Source organism: Netta rufina (genome assembly GCF_964035555.1).
Source record: "Netta rufina genome assembly, chromosome: 4".
NCBI lineage: Eukaryota > Metazoa > Chordata > Aves > Anseriformes > Anatidae > Netta > Netta rufina.
In genome coordinates this window covers 46,531,000-46,558,545 of record NC_140127.1, presented here as the reverse complement: position 1 = coordinate 46,558,545, position 27,546 = coordinate 46,531,000, and the positions used below count along the sequence as shown (strand labels likewise).

The window sequence follows — 27,546 nt, the reverse complement described above, 5'->3', positions numbered from 1 at the left end:
TTCTCTTTTCTGCACTTTGGGCTGTCTGGAGTGCTCTTACTTCAGATTTACATCACAATAAATAAGAGAAGAACTAGAACTGGTTTTATAAATATTTATAAGTAATACTTTTTTTTGTTGTTGTTCTGAATGACCACTTTCACACTGTGGAATCTTTTCTACCAAGAATATGATGTTTGGAATTCACGATTTGCTTTTTCTTTCTTTCCATATGTTCTGTGTTAAACATATGCTATACTTTATATTTAAAAACTAGCAGCAGACTGAAAAAAAAAAATAGACCACACCATAAAAATATGTTTGCTTCATTATCAAAAGCTTCTGGGTTTCGGTATTTTTTTTTTTAACACATGGAGGGGGGTGAACACCCTTGAGGACAATTTCAGAATGTGAAACTAACTTTTAAGAGCTGTGGAGGGAGTGAACATCTGGTTCTTCATTCGCAGCATATATAAGGCTTGTCAGAGCTTAAAGCTGTGTATTACCATGTAGAGTTGGTGATCCAGTTGTCCGTTCTGAAATGGAGAGAGGAACCCTTTCCATTTATTTTAGGAATCCAGCCTTTGAATGCTTGGGTAGTACTTCAGCTGGCCTCTTCTGGGAAACTGCACTGGTATGAATGTAAAATGGGCAGTCTGACATGAAGGTTCCTACCTTCTGACCTGAAGCACCTTCTTTTCTACTCTGTTTATGATCACACTCTTCTTCTACTCATCTGCTGCTTCTGTCTACAGAAGTACCTCTTGCTTACCTAGTACAGGCAGTGAACAAAATTCAGTGCAGAACTGGGCACAGCTGAATGCTAGCTCTGCATCTGGCATAGCTGGTTAGGGGTGATCTGTCTTGCAGTACTGAAATGTGCAGAAACATGCCACCATTATTTTATATAAACTCAGCCTGTGGTTCTGGTTTGCTGGGGACAGAGAGGAGGGCCAACAACTCCATCATGAGCTAGATCGACATCTGTACACAGCCATGCCCATGCTCCCGGCCAGCTACCTTGTAGCCTTGAAGTTGTGCAGCTTGGTTAGCCAGGGAGGAAGAGGAGGAGGAAGAGGAGGAATGGTTCAGCCAGGGGCTGGCTCCTGTTAGCTTGGAGACAGGCGTGCTCCAGGGGTTTATACAGTGGGGGGAGCTACGGCCAGGAAGCTTCTGGTCAGAACCACTGCTGAGCCGCTGACTACACCACAGCGTAAAGTGTGTGGACAAATCCTCTCCCCTCTGCAAAGGACCGCTGAGCTTTGTGGTTTTTCAGCAGCACGTGAGATGCTCGTCTTGCAACCTCACTGCATGGCGCACGTGGAGGTGCGCTACAAGCGTAGCAGGTGTGCCAGTCAGTGCCTCGCCAGTTAGACAGCATTCCTCAAATTAGGGAACTTGAAAGAAGTGATCGTTGTCCTCATAATCTATTTCAGTTTACTCTCTAAAGCATTGATTTTTATTATTTTTTAATTATTAAAACAAAATTAAGAATCATCACAAAAAAGCCCGTTTTTAAGGGTAGGGAAATGGTACGGAGTGTGTAAATGGAGTAAGATTAAAAAATCCTGTGATAAATTTAATTGGTGAATTTAGGAAAGGAAATGGGGTTTGTCATTTGTTATATAAAAACCAAATTATGTGGCTGTTGCTATGGTGACAACTTGTTTATTATACAGCAGAGTAAACTGTGAAAATTTGCTGCCTGAGAGAGCTTCAAAGTACATACTTTTCCCCCCATTGTTTTAGGTATTTTTCATGAATGTTTAATACGCTGCTTTTGGGAGAGGAGGAGGAATGCCCAGCCATCCCCTAGCTAGGTGTGAATATTTTGAACTTTACGAAATCACCGCTAATTTAGAACTTGTCTTCTGAAATTACCTGGTAAATGGCCACAGCAACATTTAGAAGTAAAAAGCAATGAGGTGTGCACAATTATCTTCTAAAGCTGGAGACGCACACATACTTAAGCATGAATTTAATTATAATACAGGTAAATCGGTGTCTTTTTTAAATCCTGTCACTGATGGGGATGAAAGCTATTTCTAGTTGAAATCATAATCAAATAAAAGCCTACAATGTTAAATTATAAACTTATAAATATTCTTGCAAAAATCAAATACAGGTTTCATTATTATGATAATATATTTCAAATTATATTTTCAAACAAGTGTAGTTAAATGAGTGAGAATAGCTGTGTGAATAGTCTTAAAATGGCTTACATATATTTAGCTGCAGTCAGTGAACGGCTAATTTCAGCTAAATGATTTTTAAAAATTTAAAATGTCACTGGCGTGTTTGAAGGGTCTTATACCAATTTTAATAGAATTTAATCAGGCCAGTCTATCATTTGTGTATTGCTGAAATAAATAGCCCCACTTTGCTTGTCTAAAAATCCTTGCTTCTAATCGTCCATTTGCAAAGCAGCTGAGGTTTCCGAGCTGGTGAATTACGTACAGAATTCAAGTGTAAGCAGTACGAGCTCATCATCAATATACTATTGTCACTTGAGCCTGGATTAAGAAGATATACTCCTAGCTTTGTTCCTTACCGGTTGAGAGCTCTACAGCAGTGTCTGCAGTTGAATGCTAGCATATAATCTTATTTGCTGTAATAGACAAATTACCAACCCAGGCTTTTTGCTCCCATGATCTGTAAGGGTGTAAACTGAGAGAAACAAAATGCATCAGCAGAACTGAACAGAAGCTGCCATCAATGAAGTATTTCTTTTCTTGACTAATCCTGTTAAAATCAACAGGGCTACATTAAGATACCAGTAAGAATAGGAAGATGAGGTTCCTTCTGTACAAAATATTGTCAGTATCACATAGTGTTCCACTAGAAAATGTAAAATGTAATGACACGGGGAAATTTTGTTACGAAATACAGCTGTAAAAGCTATCAAAACAATCCAAAAAATAAACAAACAAAAAACCTGACATAAGTTGGCAGGTGGTCAGTCTCTGTATTGAAACAAGTCTGATTTCAAAGCAAAGTCTTTTTAAAAGAAAGCCTTCCTCCAGCGCTTGCAACCCAGCTAACACAGCATTATAAATTAATGCAAAAGATGCCAAAAGGCCCCTTAAGTAGAAAACATCAACACACAAACGTTAAGCAAGAGATTTGCAGAAGAACTTCCAGCCTCCAAGTCCCACTGAAACACTTCACATCCCATAAGCCCCTTTGAAAATCTCAGTCTCATCCTATTGCTGTAACGTAGTCAGATCTACTAGTGGGAGCACATTCTCCTTCAGACTGGACACAATTTATGGGGATGGATGATCTCTTCCCCACACACCCATGACAGAGTCCATCCACTGAACGTGTACACGTATGCATGCACAATATCAGGTTGGAGTAGCACCAGAATCATTCCCACCCCTCTTCCTTCCCTTCTCCTCCCTGCCGAGGCCCAGCAGAGGTCTCAGATGAGCACACAACGTTACGTGCCATATGTGCTGCAATACCTATGCACAAGAGGATGAGTTAAGGACAGAGTGTCAGCCCTAATTGGAGTAAGCTGTCAGACCAGAGATGGGCTTGTGCGTTTGAAAGTCTGCCACTTGGACATTGAAACAATCACATGCCAGAGCTCCTTCTCTCCCACAGGATAGTACAGATTAAACTCAAATGATGAGGTTAATGTGGAAAGAAGTGTTTTTAGTTACGAATACAAGAGACAGGCTTTTTAAAAAAAGCTTCTCAGTAAACAGCTGATTCAAGCAAAAGGAGTGCCTCATGTTTCCATAGGGAAAGACATGGAACATGCACGTACAAGCACTTGAGGGTTTCTTCCTAAGACTCCTTAATAAAGGCTTCATTAATAAGGTTTTATATATACACTAAGAAAACCGTAGAAGCAGATTTCTGTTACAAATAGCAAATGTGAAGATGCATTACAGAGGAAAATTCAGAATTTAATTGATAGCAGAAATCCTACCCCCACTACAACTGCAGACCTGATAAAAAGCTTTGGCTGAATGCAGACAGGAGGCTGCCAGCACTCACTAGGAGAGATCCCACCCTTTGGATGAGTACATTAGCTCAGCTATGGCCTCCCAGAAAAGAGCCAGCTTACCCTTTTTCCTCAAAACTGCAGCCTTTGAAGAGGCCAGGGATGTTTGAGGCAAGAGTAAAATGAGTGGGTACCGTTGAAAGAAGACCAACCAGAAATCTATTTGCTACTAAAAGTTAGGGATTTACACTTCACTGATGGCAGCATTTGTTATTTTAGGAGAGCTTAGTACAAATGTCTAATTTGCTGGGGGAAAACCCTGTAATCTCTTTAACATTTGGTGTGGGTGAAACATGAGCAGGAAGGAGAAGCGCGTGGTACGTCTGGAGGAAGCACAGGGGCTGACACAGCTGAGCTCACCCTTTCGGCCTAACCTGTTTGGATTTCAGCTGCTACTGCAAAGCCAGGGCAGACATCTGTAGCATACCGCGGGCCAAAACAACCTCATGCAGGCAACCTCCACCAACTCTCCGTTGTTTTACTATGATTTATTGCTCTGTAGGAAAGCACTGTTTATTATAGGTATCAAAACCTCACTGCTGCAATCGGTCATATCCAGACCTCTTATTAAAGTAAAAAAAGAACTGTAAAAGCTGAGTACACAGTTAACACCGGGAAACGCTCTAAAAATACATTTCTGCGAAGTATTGGGTTTTCCTATACAATAGCACTCCCTCTAATGAGTTACCTGCAAAAGGGTAAGAGCCTGATAAGAAGCTGACTAGGGAGATGGTGGTAACAAAGAACAAGCCTTAGCACACAGCTACACGTGCACAACGCATTCAGCCAGGAGGACAGCAGCTGGATGTTCAGCAGGCTGCTAAGCCCCTTCCCCAGTACCACGGTTGTTACAAGCTTCTAAGATCAGAATAGCCAGGGATGTTACTGAGCGAGTGACTTCCCGTTCTGAGCAGGACCTAAATGCAAAATCCAGGTGTAGCTGTGCTCATCCATGCTCCCTTAGGTTAACTTCTGGTGAATGAAAGTTTGCCAGGAATTCATGAGTAAAACAGTGAGAAGGGAGGGGTGGGGTCTGGCAACTATTTTCTCCTCATCAGAGACATTCTGGGGGGGGCTCAGCAGTTTCTGGGGGCAAGCAAAGAATGAGTTGTACATCTATGTGAAGAACGGATGCTGGCACCGTGTTACTCCTCTGGCCTGTTCTTGCCACTCGCCCCTGGGTGGGACCTCTTGATTGATCTTTCTGATGTGTAGCTGCTGTTCAGTCAGATTGCGCTCTGCCTCCTTACAAATGGCGTGTTTGGTCAAGGGAAAGCCTTTGCTGTGATGCTTCTGCTCGTGTTTGTCCTCCACCCAAGGTACGGGTCACCAACAGGCACTGTCAGGCTCAATAGAACAAGGCTGGATCTTTACTGGGAATTCCCCATTAGGTGTAACTGGTTAGAAGGCTCAAGGTTTCCAGGGGGAACAAATTCTTAATGTTAATAAAAAAATAAACCTTTTGATATCTCTTTGAGAGGATATTCTCATTAAGGTTTCGCTACTACAAGTACAGATCAGGGAAAAAATCCTTTTCTTACTTCCTCCCACAGACAAGTGATTTGGCTATAGCTAATTAAAAAGAAGAAAAAAGTGGCATAAGCTTAATTAAGATTTTAATTCAGTTACTAAGTATGAGAATAAATCACTGCAGACGTGATAGTGACAATAAGAAAATACAGTGCCTATTCCTCCACTGTAATAGAGATAATAGTAAATGATGAGGAAGGAAATCTGATAAGGAGAAAGGAACGCAAGCTTCTGCCCCGTCTGGAGCCCACTCGGGCATGATACATTCACAGGGGGGTGACTCCACCTGAGTAAGTGCTTCATGTCCAAGGTGGGATTGTGTGTCCCCTCCTAGGGCATGCGAAAGTAGGGAGTTCAAAAAACATCTCCTCCCTTCTCAGCCACCCATCTCCTGTGAACGGAGTGCTTTGAGGCTGGCCATGGTGGTGCCAAGCTACAGCCACGTTGGAAAGGAATCCCAAACCTTAGTACTGTCAGAACACTGGTGTGACAAATCATAGAGCATCAGCAGGTCTCTCAGACATCTGCCCCGCAGCCAGGAACCCCTGTGTCCGGATGTGCAGGTACAGTGGCACATCATGCCTGATAGCAATGCTTAGCTAGTTCTGGTACTGGGAGCACAGACAACTGTTGTACTGCAAGTTTTTCTATATCTCTGTCAAGCCAACAAAAGCTTAAGGTAAGAAAAGGTAAAAGCTTAGGCAAGAAATAGGGAAAATGTGAAACTTGGGATTTTTTTCCCCAAGTACCATAATGACTTTCCTTAGTGCTTAGCAGTGGCTGCAAATACGAGAATGAAGCACGTCTTCTCAGCTGTAGGGACTAATCATTGCAAGTGGCATGGGAAGAAGCAAAAGCAACCCTCCCTCCAGAATCTATGCAAAAATCCTTTTTTCCATATTCAACTCAAGCTAATTAAGATAAGATCCCTGAAGTAGACTTAGTTTCTTTGAGAAGCACCTCAGCTTGTGCAAATTATATTAATTTTTAATCTAAAACCACAACAATTTTTAAAAGTAGCTCTGTGTTTTTAGTGTTAAGAAAAGGTGATGGGGAAAGAGCGCATCTTCACTGCTTGGCTAGTACTTGGAAACAGCTCTCCATTGTAAGATTTTCACATGAAACTTTCAGTTCCAGATCCTCCTTCGCAGGAGTTAACATAGTATTAAAAAGGAGAAGTGATTGCTTTATTTTAAGGGCAACTTCCTTTTTACACAGAGTGCTTAATATACCGAGCAGTATGCAAGAATAATTAATCCTAGTACAATTGTTTAAAAAATTATATCATCTGAACATTAAAAATGCTGCAGTAGAAGAAAAAAAAAGTTCTGAATTTTATAATATTGCATTTCAAGAGCTAGAAAGGGAACAAGAAATACATATATAACTAAACATAGAATCATCTCCATGCTTACCCCCCTCTCTCTTCATTTTATCCCTGAAAAATGGCAAGTTTTATAATATTTTGGTCAGGGAAATAATGGACAGGTTTGTACTTGGGCGAATACCATGCAAGGCAAGCAAACTGGGAGCTTGAAAAGGCAGTTCACAGGGCTGCGGGCAGGCATAAGACTTTGGCACAATATGGGATGCATTTACAATTTAATTTCAATAGGCTGTTAAGCTTTTAACCACATTAAGCATATCCACCACTGCTGGCAAAATCTTTCATGTCTTCGAGTCTGCCACTTGAGGGTTTCCTGCTTCTGGCCAGGCTCTGGGGCCCCGCCGGGGACTCTGACCTCCCAGCACACTGCACGTTCAGTCATTCTTTTCCTTTCTTTAAAGGCAGGTGTGTGTGTGTGTATAAACACTGGGCATTGCAAACATGGAGCTATTTTTTTACTTTCTGAACTTTTAAGATCATTCAGTGAATGCATAACTTTGTAGTTTAGGTCTTCTTGCTTCTTGCAAAATTAAATGTCATATATCTAGGACTTTGCAGTATTGGCTCAAATGCTTTTTTAAAGCTCCTCTATGGTGAGCTCTGTCTCCAGCAGGGATATAAACTAGTGCTTAACTAGTTAGCGCTCTCAGCTGCCAGGTAGACATACTATCTTTTCTAACTAACCATTTTTAAAATTCTGTCTTGGTTTTCCCCTATGCACCACGCAGAAGGGTCTTTTACTATTCTGCACATGCCTCTGGAGATGGTGGGATTAATGGGCTGCTGTGGTTTTATACTTGCTAGGGACTTCCAAAGCACTACCTTGAAGCCATGATGTTTTTATTAAGTCACATGAAAAGGCTAAGAATAAAGAAAATGAGACACAGCCTGCTGAAGTTCAGCAGGTGGGTGAAAAATGCAATCCACATTTCCTCTGTGAGAAATCGGGCATCTCACTCAGTTGCCCCCAGATTATAAAATCCAGGTTGAAAAAAATCAACAGAAGTAAACAGAAGTGAAGCTAAACAATTGTGTATCATCCACAAGGTATTATCAGAAAAAGCTAGGTGGTCTCCCCCAGTTTTGAATGTTACCTTCTAGTTTGCATGTTTTTACTTTTAAAATATTAATTCTTGCACATGATCCTTGCTGATGAGAAGTCAGTTCAGACAAGGCAGTGGCTGAAAAATTATGTCCCCAGTGCATCATGATATTGACAACATCCTCGGATAAGGCATTTCAGCAAAGGAAGTGCTGTCCCTGAATAGTGACGATGTTATTTTAAACACGGTTTTTTCCTTTGGAATCAATCTAGCTGCAATTTCAATCACACACTGTCTGTCAGCTGAATCACAAATCACAGTTGGCTGGGTTTTTCCCCTTCTTTTCCTTGTTTAACGGAAGAAAAAGAAGCAACAGCAGAAAGAGAAAAAATAGTGAAATAAAAGCCAAGGATGGCCTGATGCCAGAGATGCTGGAAACTACCAACTCCTCCTCTTTTACAGTACCCTCTGATGACTCCACAGTCATTTCCTCAAAAACAAGCAGTTCCACAAGAAATCAACTCAATGAAGCCTGGTTCCCCATGGATACCCGGCGAGCGCATCGGCACAGGCATGTCCTCAGGGAGCTGCCTGTGCTACAGCTTCTCCTTCCAAACCACACCACATCATCGTCCTTTTCTACCTGGCCACCTCTTCTATGAAACGTGAAGGGAACGTGATGTCTCCAAAACCTGCTTCATTGTAGAATGTCCCAGACTCGTTCTGAACTGACCAGCGCTCAGCACCTCCGTGCTGCAGCCTGTCCACACCGTCACTGCATGACACTGGCACCTCAGTCTCAGCAGAAAACCAGGCCAAAACCTGGGATGTCCTTGGGCAGAGAGTGTGGCAGAAACCCTTCTTGAAAACCTGCCCCAGCAGCCACTTCTGCATCCAAATGGCTGGTGTTGGGTGAGGGACAGGATGGTGAACGCTGCGGCTAGTTAGGACACCTACAGTGGCATTTCAACTGGTGGCAGCCCACAGCCTTGCTGGAGGAGGGGACAGAAACAACCGGACAGCTTCAGAGGAAGCATGGCCATTTTAGCTAAGTGTGCAATTGCATTTTCAACATAATTAGCTGCCTAATTGTGCGCCTAGGCCTAGCTGATGTATTTGCACGTGTATCTAATTATGATTTATGTAAAAGCTCTCTGCCATAATGCCATGCTCTCCAATCCACCAGAAGCATTTGTAAAAGTGAGAAATTAGTTTGAATTGTTTCTTTTCCGTAGCTTTAATTTTAAACTGAAATCTTACTTGTTTGGGTTTTTGGAACTGATTAAGCTGAGCAATGTCAAAACTCACAGCAGCATTACTGCAAGACAAGAGTAGTGCTACATGAACAGCTCTGAAGCAAAAAAAAAAAAAAAAGAACAAAAATTCCAGGGGAAAGGCTAGGATAAGGTTAATGGATAAAATTTCTGTGTAAGGCTTCTAAACAGTGCTGATGTTGGATTTCTCTGCGTTTCACACTGAAAGAGCTTCCACCAGCAGTCACCGAGGTCAGAAGGGATCTTCTTTTGGCAACTGTTAAACAAGAGCAGCAAAGTTACCAGCTCTTATTTTGAATCATGAGTTTGTTGCTTCCCTGATTAAGTCGAAAGAAAGCTGCCTTCTTCAGCAAGCCCTGCCTGCGAATCACACCTTTTAGTCTAATGGTGACTAAAACCAATGGTTTGGGTTCACTATCTGCAAGCCTCTTTGAAAAAGGGCAAGATTTAAAAAAATGTTATTACATTACATGTAATACATTTAAGAAATTACATTTCTTTCCATTTTGACATATTCTTAGTATCCTCTCTTACAATTATTCAGCTGCCATTGAAACTGACATAACAGAGACACCACAAAATTCTCAAGACCAACCAGTCTAAACAGCCAAGCAATCAGACCTCTTAATATAAACAGCACTGTGAAAATGTCTATTACTTGCCTTGAGTGAAACATTTTTAACCGACAGTATCCAGTCATTCTTTATGGTGTATGATGTCAAAAACACTTACTGCGCAAGCAGAGATCTGTGTTTCTTTTGCCACAGACAATAAATCTTTAGTGTCTTCTCTTGATACGCATCACTCCACTTGATCTCAGGAGGCACTATACGTCTCTCTTTCCCTTTCCCTCTTCTAGCAAGGTCACTTTCTGGTGATGAAACAACTTTTCCAGAAGGTATAGTGTTCAATAATTAATATCTACTGATAATACCTTCCCAGAGCAGCGCTTTAAAGCTAATGCAGGCTCTTCATAAACTTACACCTTGAAGAACCCTTAAAATAAACCCAAGTAGCATCTCTGCAAAAAATCAGCCTCAAAAACTTAAAATGCATAGGACTAACCTCAGCACTGATATAAACAGATCTGTATCCACTTACACCAAAAGGAAATTCAGTACTTCCTCTCTCACCAATCATCATTATTTTACTGCTTGCCTGAGAACACTGTCATCCAAAAACTTGTAATAGAATCTGCCATTAATAGAAAGACAGAAATACCTCCTGTTGCTTTCACTACTGTGCGCACAGGTTCTGCAGTAATACCACAAGTGTTACTGCTGCCCAGGAAGGTGTCTCTTACTGCAGGATGGATGGTGAGTCGCGACAGGAAAGACATACCCTGCACCAGAAGTTGCAGAGAACACAGAACATGGTTTCCTGTTGCTGTTCTTGTGCTCTCTTCTACCAGCTTTTTGACTGCTGCCAAACTAGCTTTTTCAGGTGATGTCAAGTGAAAGCAACAGTTGACAAAAACAAAAAACTGCATCCAAGCATGTACTGAAAAAAATGCTATCATTTGGATGAGGTCTGCATTCAATGCGATCGATGGGAGACAGAAGCTTGTTCATCAGAGGCAGGTTTCAGACCACAGGAGCCTTGAAATCTCGTGTCCCTGTCTCTGGTTCTTCTTTTGGAGTGATGAGGTTGAAGCATGCCACCTCCTTAGGGATTCATCAGCAAAGATGAGATAATCTAAGGCAGAGTCTGCAGCAGCTAGCTGTGATGGCACTTTTTTATTGGACTTGATTTCTTCCTGTACATGAACATTTCTCTCCTCGATACAGATCTTGCAGCTCTTGCAGGTGGTCCAGCAGCCAAAGAAAAACTTCATTCATAGCTGCCAGGGTGCTTCACATAACCACATAACCCTGCAAAGACGGAGCAGGCACACTGGCCACACCTCTCCTGCCTCGGGTGTCTTCGTCCCCATATGGGTGACCTGCCAATACCACAGGACCCCGTCCACACAAAGATGTTTGTAGTCCAGGAATATTAAGGCCAGAGGAACAGAAGGAGGGATGGAAAAACTGTGTTGAAGAGATATGTTTCATCTACTCCAAACTCCTAAAGTCCTCCACTATAATGATCTTGAGAGTTGCTTATCTCACAATTCAGTGAGAGCACGTGCATGCTAACGACATCAATGGGGACCAGAGGGAACAGCATGGAGCTGTGTCAGTGGAGGTTCAGGCTGGGTGTTAGGAAAAGGTTCTCCCTGAGAGGTGGTTGGGCACTGGAACAGGCTCCCCAGGGAAGTGGTCAGCAAGCCTGTCGGAGTTAAAGAAGCATTTGGACAGCACTCTCAGACATGTGGTTTGATTTTGGTGTGGTCCTATGGGGAGCCAGGAGTTGGGCTCGATGATCCTTGTGGGTCCCTTCCATCTTGGGATATTCTGTAATTCTATGATCTATTGCTTATAGAAGAGCCAGCTGTAGCAGGGAGGCAGAAAATGACGGGATATGTAACACCTGCATAGCTCTCAAAATCAGGACATCCTGGGCATAAGATTCCTAAGTCCGAAGAAGCAGAGAGAACTGGACAAGGGTGCTTAAGAGGTTTCTCTATTGAAACCCACAGCCAGGAGGAGAACAGAGCTGTGGAGCAAGGCAGAGCCCATCCAAGCCTGCCATCCAGGTACTCAGACTTTACAGGAGGCCAGAGCCCTTACACATTCCTGATGAGTTATATCTGACAGGATCCAGGAAGGACAGTGAGGGAGTCTCACTGGTGTAACTGACCCTTGGTATTACCTGAGCACTGGATGTCTGTATGCATATATACGGCGCACACACATCCAAGCACAGAAGCCCCAGACACAAAGAGAGTCAGTTTAGCATCCAGACACATGTCCCTTTGTACGTCTGGGCTAAGAGGAGTCTATGTGTGAAATAGGGGCTGACAGGCAGTGATTATTCCAATGCAATACTTGTACCCTGAACAAGGGTGGCGGGGATGGGGTGTCAACTGCGGGTCATTAACACTGACAGGGGCTGCAGTGGGCTCTAACAGCTGTCCCTCTCCCAAGTGGGCTGACCGGTGATGCCACCAGCTTGTCTCCAAGGAGGCTTGAAGGTGCGTGGCTTAGGCCTCATACAGTAGGTAAAGCAAATAGGAATAATACTAGTCATTGTTCAGAGCCACCTGAAGCATAAAGCTCTGCATGCTGCCATATTCTAACACTAGGCAGCATGCGTCTCAATATATATATATCACTCTGTATAGCTCAGTTTAGCCTGGCATATGATCTGACTTCAGCTGATTTTTGTGCTGTACACAGGGTAAAATCCCTGTCCCGTAACCTCTATGACAAGTAAGAGTGTGTTTAGTTATTAGACCTTTCCACAAAATGTACCAATGTGGCATTGTGGCGGTGTGGTCACAGTGGAGAAACCCTAGCATTTAAAAATGATATGATAGTTTTTCTCTTTTCTAGTGATTAGTTGACCCCAGTATCACAGTAAGATCCCTGTTAGTGGAGAGTAATACCAGTGAGATGTTACACAGAGTTATGTTTACGTGTACTCAACAGAGCTACGGGAACAAACCTGTTTATGTTGCTTTTATCTTGCACCAAAGGTAATTGTCTGCTTTGAGGGCTTAACTCTCCCATTTTCATCTTCTAAAAACGGAATATGAAGTCGCCTACCCACATCAGTTCTACTCCTCTGTTCCTAGCTGTAGTTCACAGGGCTCACTGGAGGCCTCTCTTTTCTCCTCATCCCATAAGTGGTTTTGCCTTCGTTAGTTGGTGTTCACATCACCTCTACAAAAACGTCACATAGCATCACTAGCCTCATTCTTTATTGCGTTGTCCTCTTCGGACCCTGTAACCCTTAGAAACATGCTGCTGTATCTCTTGTGTCTTAATTACCAGCACTGTCACTGGGGGGAAGCCCTGCTGCATTGCTCAGGGACGACACGCTGCATTTAGCAAACCCGCAACTTCAGTGTGTGGCAGTGGTGCAGATGCTGGGAAGTGCTGAGTGGAAATCAAAAATTAGCCAGTCCAAAGACATGCTTTCTGTTCCTCTTACATCTTCCTCCTGCTTTTTGCTCAAGTGTATTTCATACCCTCACTCCAATTAGCAGCATTTATGTCTGTGTTGTGATCTTGGTGGAGACAGTAGACTAAAAAGGCAGACTAAAAGAGTTGTCAGACGGCAAACATTTTTGCTTCAGTCTCTGCAAGCCTCAACCATTCTGAAGGAAAGAAGAGGAGATTGGGCAGATATTTAGCTGCCGTGAATTATTCTTGTGCTCTCAGTAAAAATGAGGATATGGCCCAGCTGGGAGATTTTCCCAGGGAGAACCCAGGGAGAACCGCTGTACTCACTGCTGAGGCCCATGCATGGTGGTCTTCCTTGCAACAGCAGAGGTGTTGTGAGAGACTGCAGCATGAAGTGACAGCAGGTTCAATAAAAAACATGGGTCTTGCTTAGAATTTGATCAGTGCTGCTGTCATAGTCTGCTGAGACAGGTCACACCATCACGATTCTCTTTTATAGTAACCTCCTTTGTAGTGTTTCTTCTTACAAGGTTCAGGAATGATGTTCCACTTAAATAGGTAGACTATTTTTAAAAACCCAAAGTATTGTAATACTTCAGAGCAAAGAACTCACAGCTACTCTGCTTGTGATAACCATCTTAGTGGTATCACCGGTAATGGCAAGGGGTTTACCGAGGCTGGTCCTGCAGTCCTCACTCAAGGGAGGCACCTCTTGCTCATCCAAGCACTTCTTCAAAACCCAGTAAGAAATGCTCAATTGTGACTAGACCAGAGATACAAACTGGGGGAAAATTTCTGTTGCATTTTTACCTTGATGAAAACATGTGGCTGTAAAACATGCTGGACAATAACATCTTCCCCAGCATAGCGATATCATATACTAATTTTCTCATGACTTCTTAGCCATTTTTTTTTCGCCAGGCAAACAACTGAGCATGTGGCTGACCCTTTTAAGAAAAGGGCTATAATTACATTCGAGATAGGAAACTCAAATATAAAGAAATTGGAATATTTCTTTCAGTTTATCTTCTTTAAACTATTGGAAATAACATTTAAACTAAATTCTGGAAAGCCTAAACCAAAGGTATTTTTCAGTACCACATCCCTAAGTTGTTACCAAACCCTCCATATGGCTGCGTATAAGCTCAGCATAGTCATTTACAGGTCTAAGTCAATAGCAGACACAATTAGCTTGATTTTTAACTCAAGTTTTAACACACAACCTCCTAAGGAATCAGGTGTAATGAGCAATCATTTCAGCTAAAGACCAGTTGCGTTTACTACCCCTCAGATAAGCCTTAGAGGAAACTCCAAAATTCATACTGAAAACCACTGGATATATATTTTAGGAATCAAAGGTAGGAGGCAAATGCCACAGCTAGGGATTGGCTGTGACTGTTAATCTCCAGCTAGCATCTCTCCACACAGGTGCGGTTTGGACAGGTTGAATGAGCTGACCTAGAGTAATATGCCAGGAGATGAAGGGGTTTCTCAAATACTTGTGACACAGACCTCAAATCCTTAAAGTCAAAAGTAAAATTTCACTTGCAATTTGAGACACAGTTGTACTATTTATCTAGCAGAGAGAAACTGGCTTTTACTCAGTAAAAATATGTTATACTTGGCAAGAATTAAGCGCATGAAATGGTATGAAGTGCTCTTCCAAGCTTGATGGCTTTGTGCTGTTGATTGATTTGGCCCTGACTAGGAGAAGTGCTAGGCAGATGCAATTGGCCTTGATACTCTTCGGGTCAGTTCCACAGAGACATGAAGGCATACAGTTAGTTTGGAGGAAAAAAGAGGAATGATAAATTGGATTTCGGTTTGGTAGGTCTGAACATGCCCACACCCCAAAAATGCAAACGCTAGGAGCAGGAAGGGCTTTCAAGGAAAACAAGTATGACTCTGCTATACTCTGTGATTAAAGGGGTACAATCCCATGGCACCCCATGTGCACATGTCTTTGATATACATTTGCAAGGCTGAACTTCATGAAATTTGTTTTTTCTTGGATTTTGTCTTCACTGGAGTGGGGAGTATGATAACTAGCTTTAAAATATCTGACATGTAGAAGTTATTCAAAGCAGGAGAGTCAGTAACAAATACCAGGATGGGGGTAACATTGTGCCACCTTCCCTTCAATTAGCACCAAGGTAAACTAGCAGTTTCTTTTACTCTGCCAACCACAAGGCAGTTTGTGCCACTGCACTTCTAGAGCAGATTTGAGAAATTACATCCAGAATTCAGAGATTTCTAGGTCCAGCAAAAACACAATCCATTGTATCCTCCTGGTCCTTTACACACCTTTTCTTTTTGTTATAAATGCTGTTATCAGAGGGGAAAAACATATTTAGTTGCCATCATAATCTTTATAAAATGCCCCATCAAGTTCATTAGCCACCTATGATCTCTGACCATCTGCTTGGGGTACATCTATCTCGTATTACCAAAGGGAACTGATGTCTACTAATGCATGGCAGATTGGTTGTTGGGCCTGACCCTGAATATCATTATGAAAATGACTGCAGAAATAAAAGGTCATTCCCGTCAGCTGCCTGAGACTCGAAGTGGCTATTAGAGGGCAGAAGCCTTTGTCTGTGGACACTTTTATTTTATTAATGAAATTAAATAAATGACCTGCAACTAGTTGTGGTTCAGCTGTGATAGGCACTCTAGTTTCAAGATAGTGAGCAGAGCTCTGCAGTAGCGAGGGCAAATGCAGCAGTCCACACAGAGAGAGAATTGAGCCAGGAATAGGGCAAAAAGGCAGCACTGGAAGAGGGAAGGAAGCAGGACAGACATAAGGATGTGGTCTAAAATGCAATACTTGTTTCCAGTGGTAAGCAGTCATTTTCTAGTGGCAATACACAGGATTTGTATGATTTAGGGACCTGTGACAGTTTGTTTTGATGGGATGGTTTGGGCTTTGCTAGGGAAGTCCTTCCCTGGAACTGGGTGAAATTTTAAGTGCCCTTAGGCTTTTCTGAAAATTTTAAGCCCTAAATAATATACTTTTTTTTTTTTTGGAGGAGGGGGGGAGAGGTGGGATCATTTTCAGCAACCCAAAGATACCTGTCCCTGTCCATCATTTTACAACCACTTCAAATTTTAGCAGGTTTTATGTTGTTACTGTAATATAACATAAAATATTACCCATCTACTTTGGCACAGAAAGATAAAATGTTCTACTAGCTAACATGTACTTTCCATCTGCATTTACCCTCTCTCATCACACAGTGATGTTTTGCATCCTACATGAGAATTTATATTTCAGACCATCAAGGGAGTTCTGTTGTTTCCAGTGGAAAAAAAGTGATAACAAATTCCAGGAAAATCTGATCCTCTTTAATTTGATCAAATTCAATTCAGTTGCAGGGTTTGGATTGCTAGACACGGTAATAAAAATGGAGCAACATTGTGGAAGAAAACTACAGATAGAAAAGTGCAACAGAAATAAAGTAATCTTTATATACGAATGAGCAATCCTGAGCCCTAGAGTACAAGCAATGTAGTGGTAATTGAAGTGCTGTCCTTAGAGGGTTATGTTAAACATTCAAAGGCTATATAGGTCAGTGAAACCGTTACTTATCATCTGGTTAGCTGTCCGACAGAGGCTGTTTAAGAAAGACAGTGAGCTTAGTCCATTTAAATTGAAGTGATTGATTTTCATTTAGCATTTGTCCACCACAGTTATCAGAAGTTGCAAAATTCATTTCAGAGTGACTTGAAAGGAACAGAATCATATGTATCCCTATATATTTAGTGACATGAAGCAGCATTAATAACTCCATTGCTTGTAATTGAATTAATTTTTTTAAGACTGTGTTTAAATTACATGAAGGCTATGACACAAGCCATCAAAAAGCGGCACATTCAATATTAAAATTAAATGTTAAGGCCGAGGGCATGCCATTATGTCACACTGTTGGGAGACAAAACTCCAATGTATCAAGGCATTCTAATTTATGGATAGATGTTAGCCTGAACTTTTATGTATAACGGGCTTTGGCAATGTATGGCACACTCACTTCTCTTAGTAGGTAGAAATTTCCTCTTGAGACAAAACATACAGATGAGGATCATAGGTGTATGTTACTTTAAGGCACTCCATATAAATATTAAAGTTGAGTTACCAAGAAAATATTACAGCTTAGTTATTTTAAGATGTTCATAATTCAAGCGTTTAGGATTTTTGTTAGTTCTTAATGGATCTATAGTTCATTATGGACTTGCAGACACACAAAAATAGATTTCAAAACAAAAATAATTTTAAATTATGGGAATAGACTAAAAAGATCAGAAGCAGTAAATTTAAATGTTAATATTTTTTCTTCTTGCTTCAAACTGTCCACCTCTCACAAATAATTGTCATGTTCAGCAGTAGTCCTTCCCAACTGTTTTATGCAACCAGTGTCACAAAAACAGAGCAGCTCCATCACCCTGCCTTCTCTCTGATAATGTTGTATTAAAGCTAATGAGAAGATTTGCTTGCATGAAATTATTGTGTGCAGCTGTTTTCAGGCTTTAGAAGACTGTTGTATTGGTGCAGTGACAGCATCTGGGTGGGGTACTTGCTCATACTTGGATCTCACTTAGCTGTAATTGAGCACAGGTTCATAATAAACTCCTCAAGTAACCCACTTCGAATTGTAGGTTGCCACAACTACCTGCAGGTGACACTGACACCTTCAACATGATGCAGGAACCCTCCTTTCTAAAAATACTCTTTTCAAGATGTTTTTACAAGCCTTTCCTGTTGCTTAGGGAATTAGAGCCCAGTGAAGTCAAAGGAAATTTATCCTATTTCTTTTTCCATTAAGTGTTCTGAGCCTCCCGCCTCATTCTGTTATCAAGTTCCCTATCCCAGACCCCAGCTAGCTCCTGGGCAGTTGATTTCCATTGTCAGTTATCTTTGTTGGTATAAACTGTTTGTAGTGATCTTCTCCAAACAGCAATGGAATCCCAGTCTGATTCTTGTTAAACATGCTAAATCACTGATGAAGAGTTCTGGGCCCTTTCATTTCTACAGCTACGGAGAATCCCATCTCCACTGAACATTACCATTCCTAATAATCACTTTGAGCGTGGGAGCTAAAATGACTAATGCATTATTTTTGCTCCAAATAAAATCTTTTCATTTAGATGTTGTCAAAAAGCAAAGGAGTAAAGGACGCACAGCTACGGGAGATTCTTTGCAGATTCTGCGTGAGCCAATTGGAAGACTTTTCTTCCACGCCTGGTGTTTTTATTGTCTACAATGTGGTTTCAAATTACTTCAGTTCCTCCTCCTTATCTGTGATTCATAGGAAACGGCAGACACAGAGCTATGCCAAGGAAACATGGTCATTAAAGTCGTTTCATCCTTGGATTTCAAATTTGTGATGAGGTGGAAGAAATGATGCCATTGTTTGAAATCAAGTTCTGACCTCTTCTTCAATGTGCCAACAAGGGGGCGTTCCCAACTCGACAACAAAGCTCCTGAGACACCACAAAAATGGATTATCTGCCAGATCAGTAAGATGCGTTCTTGGGAAGTCTGCTGTTACTATGCTGTTCCTTCTCAGCAGAAGTACCTCCAGTGCTAAGTGAAAAATTGCAGATTGACTCAGCTGACTGCTGAATGACTGATTCAAAGCAGGACTTCACTAATATCCACGTAACTCAGTAGTCCAAATGAAGTTACAGGTGTTGCTCAAGAGGAGTAAATCTTGGAAGAGTAAGATAGAGGATAAAAGCCAGAAATCTTCCACAAGTGGGACTTTGTTAGGAAAACAACCTAGCAATGAGTCAAGATCTATTTCTTTCTAAGAGCCAGAATATGCTGGAAAGTTACTTCTGATGAAATCCAAGTTGAAGCAGAGAGCAAAATCAAAGACAACAAATCTTTGGGAGGTGAGGGCATTCATGTGATGCCCCTTTGTGGCACTGCAAGTTACTCTCTGTTACAGGAAGACTGGATGCAATTTACAATGGGAAATGAGTGAAAGTTGTGGGTAACAGTTTAAAGAGGTAACACAACACGCAATACAGGCATGACAGAACTTTCAGTTTCTTTCATGTGCTTCTCCATTGAGTCTACATTTAGGTGAGACAGTAACTGATCTCCTTTCCTGGGAAAAACTTCGAAATCCTTTGTCTAGCTTGTTAGCAAGTCCCCCTGATACTTGGCCATTTTTAACCCTTCCCAAAAGCAGCAGTTACACACTTCTCTCTCGTCTGAAGGATCACAAACCATTTTTACTTGTGAACACTTTTAAGGGCAGACTTTTCAGCTCATGAGTAACTAAATGGTTGGCTTCTTATAATATTTGCATTTTGTTTTGTAAAGCAGGACAGCATGGCCTAGTACGCTGAGCAGGAAGCAGGAGTCCTCTCCACTGTCACTCACAGAGACTTAAAACTTGAGGCCTCTTCAGCCCCTGGCTCTCCTTCTGTATGTGTGATTAATCATGTAAATAATTATCTGTAAAAGGATAATTTATAGTGCAGTTTGAATCTACACAAAATTCAAATGCCAGGACTCTGTCATAGCATTTTATCTTGCCTAGTTTATATGCTCAATCCATAATTCAATATTTCCTCCTGCATACTGCACTTTGGTAAACATCAAAGCTGCATTACTGGGATTTATCGCGTAGCTACGTAGCTGCAGCTATGGGGAGTTATACCTCTACCCATTCTGGCTGTCCAACAGCAACTTGTTTAAAAATAAAACAAGGGAAAAATGAGGGCCTGAATATTAACTCCAGGGAACTGCAAAAGATAAAAATGATAATGTTTCTGTACAAGATCTGTAGGTGTCTTAATGGCCAGAGGCACATACGGACATGTGCTGCACTTCTGTTAAACGTGAACATTATGTAAATCTGCAAAATCAGATATTTCCATTTAAGAAAGAATTGAGATAAGTGGCATGTATAATGGAAACAGATACATAAACATATGAACACAGAGGTATACATGTTTACTATGTGGAAATGTAACCTATGTGCACTGTGTTTTTTCATTTTCATCAAATATTGCCAAAGAGCGTGCAATGCCTCTCTGCATGCAAATGTTTCTACAGCTATTTGTATGCATATATACATATATATGTGCACTTCATACAGAAATATATGTATGTGCAAATTGTGTGAATGTAAATATAAGATAGGCCATATGTCCCAAAAGTCTCAAAAGAGCATCTGATGTTGATGTGTAGACAGTATGTTAAGGATCTTCCTAATTAATAACCCAGATTAAAACCTCTTGGCAATCAATTAAGATTAATGACAGAAGTCATTCTCTATCCCCCTACGCCCGCATATCGGGCTGTGAAAACCCTGGGTCGTGAAACTTTAATCCTGTTATCTGCTGCCTTCTCCATCTGAAAAGCCTACAGATTAACAGAGCAGACATTATCGAATTTACAACCAGCCGCTCGGACAGCTGCCCTACTTTCAGCAGTTAATGGAAAAGGAACTAATCTGGTTAAGAGCATAGGACTAGTTCATAAATCTGGACGCACAAGACAGTTAAAGCTGTCACGTCGCTCTTGGAGAGTAGCGACTGAATTAACCTGTCAGCTTTCCTCTTGCTGCTTCTTGAAGGTAGTCAGTCTTCCTGTAAGCTGGGCTAGTGAGACTCTCAACATTAACATAAACTCCATTGGCCTTCCCTCTCTGTAAGGGCTGTGCCCAAGCTGGGAGTTGTTTTATATCTGGGTTTGGTTAGATATATGCAGCACTCTCTTTGCTGGAAGCCAGGTAGTGATTAAACGTAACTTTTTACTGCAATCCACCCTATATAAAGATGTGTTGAGGAAGTAAGGATACGATTATTTTTCCTTTTCAATTATGCTCAGTGAAACAGTGACAAAAACTGAACTGCCAAATGAAATGTTTTCTTCTCAATACAGTATGGAGGGGGTGAGGGGCGGAAGGAGGAACTGTAATGCTCTTCAGGCTGGGGGAGACAGTGTGTGGCAGCTGTAACAAATTCATAGTCCATCCAGAAAAGACTGACTTCTCCTTTCTTAATAGGCATTATAGGCTGCCAGCACAGCTCAAGTTACAGCGATGCCTGGTATTTTAGAAGGCCTAAAACACTTAGCTTACAGATATCTGTTTGTAAACTAATATAGCCAGCAAGGATTCCTCTGGCTGCAAACTATGGTAGCAGCTCAGCTTTTTAAAATGCTCTACTAAAATGTCGGGGCTACACGAAAGGCGCATCCCACATTTTCTCATGACAGTACTTCCACCAGGACCATCCCCGACCCGTGTAGCCTAATGGTGCCACCTCCAGAGACAGGCTTGCACAAGGGCTGCTAGAGCTGCTTTGTCCATTTCACTCTGTAGGAGTACCAGTCAAATTGGTAAAAATGTCAGGGCCTGAAGGCTGACAAGTAGATTTATTTCTGTGTATTATTTCATTCATAGAAGTGTTCATACTCACACTGCTGAATTCTGAAGGCTTGATTTTAAAAAAAGCAACAGCTCTGATCTGCACAAAGTCAGGGAGTGCCAAAAGTGACTGCCTACGTATGTGGGAAAATATCCTTGCTTCTCACAATGGCAGGACATCATCATTTTTTCATAAAGATGACTACTACTGCTTTTGGTGATGGACAGCTAAGAAATCTATTAAGATACTACCTAACATCAGCCACTCCAGCTAGGGTGGAGGAGCACCTGAGACCCTTCTCAATGATTGAAGGAATGATAGAAGGAATATTTTGGCAGAAGAGATTTAAGAAAAAGAGTTGCACTTTAACTCTCTTCTAATCTCACTTTCTTAACAGTTTTGCATCTTCTAAAATAGCAGCAATTCAAAAGATCACAGATAAACATAACCTTAGCTTTATGAATGATACTTGTGTTTCTTTTTAAAATTGTCAGGCAACATCTTCTTCAGCATAATCCCTTCTACATTATGCTGAAATATGCTATGGTGTATTATCATTGAACAAGGAACTCAAGTGAACAATATTATGTTGTAATGCAAGTTGCAGCTAGTTGCAGTTTGATAGAAAAACATTCTAAATCCAAAACTGTGCTACCTATAAGTAACTACAGTAGTCTTCCTCTAACCATGATTTTTTATTTCTCTACACATTTCTACCATTCACAGATAAAAAAAAGAAATTGCCTCATTTTCTAGTGGGTCCTCCTTGGTTGGAAAAAGGCCAAAAAGTTCAGTTTTTAGAAAATAATGGAATAAACCAAAAAATCCTGATATCACCAGTATTGTTCCCGTTTCATTACTGTACAGGAAGCCAACATTGCTGAGTGAGTTATGAAACACAAGGCTACTACTCGTGCTGGCAGTGCTATTGCAGTGGTAGATGATGAACTGTCCTTCAGACCCTGTTAAAGCATGGTGTGGAACTGAAAGTTTTGGTTCTTCTAGGTGCTGCAGTTAGTCTTTTGATTCAAAATAGCATGTTTAGACAGTGTAAGGCACTTACAGCCTCAGCTTCCTAACAATTCCTTTTCTGCTCTATAATTGACAGACTGAACTAATGATTTGATATTTTCTGCCTGTGCCCAGCATAGGAACTACTGAACAAACACAAAGGGAACAGGAACATGGGCCTCACCTCAGAGAATATGATACTGTCACAGTCCTTTGAACTGCACGTTTGTGGTGCTAACAGAATTACAACATGGAATGTAATTTCTCTTGCATCATGTAGAGATGCTGACAAAGTAACATCACTTTAAATAGATGTTTGTATGAATTCTACAGCCATTATTATAAATTCATCTTTAAAGCATGTACACACTAACAGGTTTAAAAATTATATATATATATTTGGCTGCTTTGTAACATTGAAAAAGCTGAAAGTATTCTGTAGTGCTACTGTAGAAATTTTTGTGCAATTAGCTGTAGATTTTTTTTCCTGTTACCTGACACATATGTTCACATCCTGATTGTGAAATATCTTAAATGAGAGTGGCACAGACTGTTTGTGGTCTTAAAAGCAGTTTGTCTGCACATGTACACAGAATCAGAATCTCAGCCACTATCATGTTGTGCAAAGCAACAAGGTCCTACTAAGCATTTGAGAAACACTAGTGATAACCTTTAGGTGCTAAACTACAACTCGGAAAATAAACAGAAGAATGTATGTAAAAGAACAGGCCCCTAACAGTCACATTGCAAACCTGTGCCAAGTTTCTTTCTCCTGCAGAAACAAACTCTGTGGAAGAGGTGTTTCAGTATGGAAACGATGGCAGACACTCCCGCGCAATGCTCCAGTAACAGCACGCGCCTTCATCTCTTTCCCATCTGAATATAACACTGTGGGCTGAAGGTTGCCATATCCTCAGCTAAAACCTTTGGACAGTTAACTGGTTTATCATTATCAAACTTCCCTAAAACTACTGTGGCTCATTCTTCTTTACCTCGTAAAAAAAAAAAAAAAAAAAAAAAAGTATAAATAAGAGTAGGAACACAGGGTAATGAATCATTTATAAATTATCTTGTTAGTGCAGAAAACAAAACACTGCTTTGAAAACAAAACAGTCTCCTGCCACGGACTCTGCTATGTTTGATGGGAGCCCTTCAAAAGAGTTCATGGCTTAATGGGGGCTGTTTATGTGGGGACTTCGATCTGTACCTGCTGTCCCCTGTCACTCCCTGGAAACTTGGCGGCAGATGTTGCAGCGTTAAGTTGTCTCTGAAGTGGCTCTCTGTCCTCATCTCCCCACCACAACAGAGTCAAACTATATTAGATCTCTTTATTTGTGCCCGAGGCATGTTTGGGAGTGCAGCTGTGTCCACCCCCAATCTACCTTTACTGTTTCAGCCCCCAGGCGGCAAATGTGAGACCAAAACTGTTCTGCCACTCTTAACTACATCTGCTGACAATCCAGCAGCCTCGCTGCAGGCTGCTGAGGACCTGCGCCTCTACTCAAAACAGATGTCGGCAACAACCTGCTAGCTCACACCTGTACAAGCTTCCCTAACCTCACGGATTGCTGGCTGAAAAATTTATGACTCCAAGGACTTCCAGCCACAATCAAAGCTTCCCGAATCAGCTGCGTGCAGCCCTCAAACTGGGCCACCCTCGGCATTATCTGGCATCATGGAAGAGGTGGCAGAGGGGATAGAGAAGGAAGAAAAAGCTCTCTCCGCTTTGATACTTCATGCCTAAATTTCAATTACTTGATCAAGGACTTGAATTCAGCAGTGAATTCTTCTACAAATGGGAACTACTAAATTCCTAAGCAGTAAAAGAAACAAAACAAAACAAAACATCTACGTGGCTGCTGTTTCCCATAATAATGCTTCTGAATTAAGTATGTGCATGCATGTATCTTGCAGTGCACATGCGTGACTGCGCATCTGTTTACTGACAAACCCACCAGGGGTATGGCATGGGACCTGTACCTAGCAAATTATAAACAAGACGTATTTTTTTCTCCCAAAATAGAAAATACTGAGTCAGACGCGGAATGCATTCCTACAGTACCACAGGTCACACTTGTGGTACGCCTGAACCATTATTCTAGCCTTTATTCATTAACAGAAATTCTATTCCCTTTTTCAGTAAGGACACTGAAGATTAGTGAGGTTCCTCTTGGTTTTTCTAAACCAAGATGTTGCTCAGTGTCTTCCAGTCAAGTCCAGAGAAGATGAATGCTTGATTTCTCACTGGTGCCAAAGTGCTTTCCCTGGCAGGCACATTTTTCAGCACCTACCTGTCTTTATGGTCAGAAATCCTCAAAATAGAGCCTGACAGACAGTTTTTAGCCTGTTCAAGTACCTGGGAAGTTCAGGAATCAATGTTTATATTTACATTGAGTTGACTTTTTAAAGTACTGTAAAGCACTGTGTATTTTCCATGAAGAATTAATTGCTATTGTTAATTCTTGTGTGTAACATACATGCAAACAGTAAATAATACGCAAACAACTGGAATGATAATACTAATATTTGACAGCTATGCAAAGACTATGCTTTCTGTTTCCAGCCCTGCATTTTGTCATTCTGCTTCTTCCATTACATGTACATACATCTCACCTTTTCTTACTTTAGAACAGTACCAAAATTCATCCCTATCATCACGAAGATAGCTTAAATAGTGACTACCTCTCATGCTTTCAAAGGTAACTCACTCACTTGATCTTCTCTAATTCTTATGTCATTTTTATGACGTTTGCTGCAAAAATAGAGATTCTCACACTGCTGCTTTGTAGTACTTGAAAATCTTATCTGTCATACCCATCTGCTTTTGGGGCCGGTTTGTTGAGAAAAAGTTGCCATCTCACTTAGAGGAAGTGTCTTTGCCCCTAAATCCCTTCAGATGTGTCACACACAGGAGTGGTGAATGGTTCCAGAAGATTTGAAATACCTTCATCATAAATCAGTTCCCGAGGTAAATGCCAAGATTTAAAGTAATGCTTTTCTTAAGGAGCAATAATCAGAAAAAAAATACAGTCTAGATTTACTGTAAAAAGTCCAAATAATAGCTATTTCCTTTACTTTGTAGTCTTAGCAGTCTTTGTAGTGGGGGCCACTTTTTCATGAGTCATGAGTGTACGGACAGAAAGAATTGTCTGAGAAACAAGTTTTGCCTGTGAATGTTGCTTCTGGCATGCAAGTGCAAAGCATCATGAATCTATGTGCACAGAATTTATTGGGGGTCACTAAATATGATGTGGTTTTAGTATTCTGACTGCCAAACTCTGTTCTTCCAAGGAGCTAAATATTAGAAAGTATTATGCACCTGTTAGAGAGAGGTTAGACCACATGAAGTCTGTGTTATGTTTTTGTTTTCCAGCTGAACACGCATAAAATACAGAATTCCTAATTATACTTGCAGGACATCCATGTTTCCATAACATTTCTTGCCTGGTCTGATACATTCTTCAATGCATGTTTTTTCCCAGTGCATTATTTTTCCTGTTGTGTCATTCTTTTGACTGCACAGAATTACCAGTGTTCAGCAGCCATGAAACCCTGGCTGTAACATACCCCTTTTTTGCCCACCCTGCAATACCCTTGCATAGCACAAACCTCGTCTCCTTGTTGTGGTCGCATCAAAGAGACTCTGTCGTACTGTCTTCGTAACAGCGCCCACAGTGCATCAAGTCGACCCTGTGGCAACAGAGCAACAGGACTTTATGATAAAATCAGTCAACTGAAAGCACACCACACATGCTGAAGTTCTGTCCAAGAAGAAATTCACCAGCAGAACTAAACATCCATTCCTCAGAGCCAGGCTTAGGCTGCCTCTCACTCCAGATAGCTGTGGTGCTGATCTTTCCCATCAATGAGTACAAATAAAGTACTTATACCTCTGCTGAGAGCAGAGAAACCATGGACCTGCCTCAAATTTATTTCTGAGTGATCTAGAAGTAACCTGTTTATTTGTCAGTACTTCAGGCTGATCTCCCACATGTCCATCTAGGATTTCTCCCACATAAATCTATTTGTTGTTACAGCATGTATACAGGAAGTTCATGGTTTTCAGGGAAGCCTTGGACCTGCTAGGCATATGGCTGATCTGTGCTGTGTTGCAAGTCCAACATGTACTGAATGCAGCAGGTTCACTGTGAGCGCTCAGACTGTGCAGAACATGCAGAGCAGCTCTGATGCTTGTCAGGAAGCATCCCACTCGCACGGATGGGCTGCAGAGTTTGTGTGTGTGTGCAGAGAATGTGTTCAGGCCTTTCTGCAATTCAGAAAATACTTACTAGGAGTTAGGAAGATGGATTAGCTTTATTCATACCACAGCTAAACCTTCGTATTCTCTGTTCTAACGTATTTCAAGAAAGGTAGTTATGGAGCCATCTTCAGTTTTTAAGAAGAGCTTATTACAGGTTTGCAGGTGACTCATGCAATCTACAGAGGAAAATGTCTGTATTTTATACCATTTATTTCAGTCAAAACTTTTTGCATTGTATTGTTTTATATAATTTTTTGCTTCTCTTGATTAATAATGGGCAAACTAAATATAATAAATGCTATTCATATAATATTTTATACAATAAATATTTTATATAATGAATATAAATAATTATATAATAGTAAATTTGCAAACATTGCAAACTTAGTCATCAGCTATGGACTGTGCAGCCTTGATTAGGTATACACGGAGATAGATTACATGCCAGTAAAGCTCCCATGTATTTTAATAATCTTACTATATGGTATGTCCCTTTGTGTGGAAGCATAACAGAATGTGGTAATTACTGATGAAATACTGATGGAGGGATAAAAACTGCTCCTGCTATTCATCCTGAGTAGGTGTTCATATAGAGAACAGTACATTATATTTGGTCAGGAATACTTGGAAAAAATGTACAGTTCAGCATGC

At 41.1% G+C, this 27,546-nt stretch overlaps 1 protein-coding gene across 2 annotated transcripts in view; it reads right to left on the bottom strand.

Annotated features, from left to right (window-relative positions):
• ANTXR2 (ANTXR cell adhesion molecule 2) overlaps nucleotides 1-27,546 on the bottom strand; it is a 111,083-nt gene that overhangs the window by 18,675 nt on the left and 64,862 nt on the right. The window contains exons 16-17 of one of the 2 annotated variants that reach the window (XM_084285509.1): nucleotides 26,244-26,324; nucleotides 26,128-26,149 (exon numbers count right to left, since the gene is read on the bottom strand). In XM_084285509.1, the coding sequence (XP_084141635.1) occupies nucleotides 26,138-26,149; nucleotides 26,244-26,324 (93 nt within the window). In that variant the 3' untranslated portion in view covers nucleotides 26,128-26,137. Of the gene's footprint in view, nucleotides 1-26,127; nucleotides 26,150-26,243; nucleotides 26,325-27,546 lie in introns of those variants that run through there. The other variant, XM_084285508.1, reaches the window with a different exon arrangement.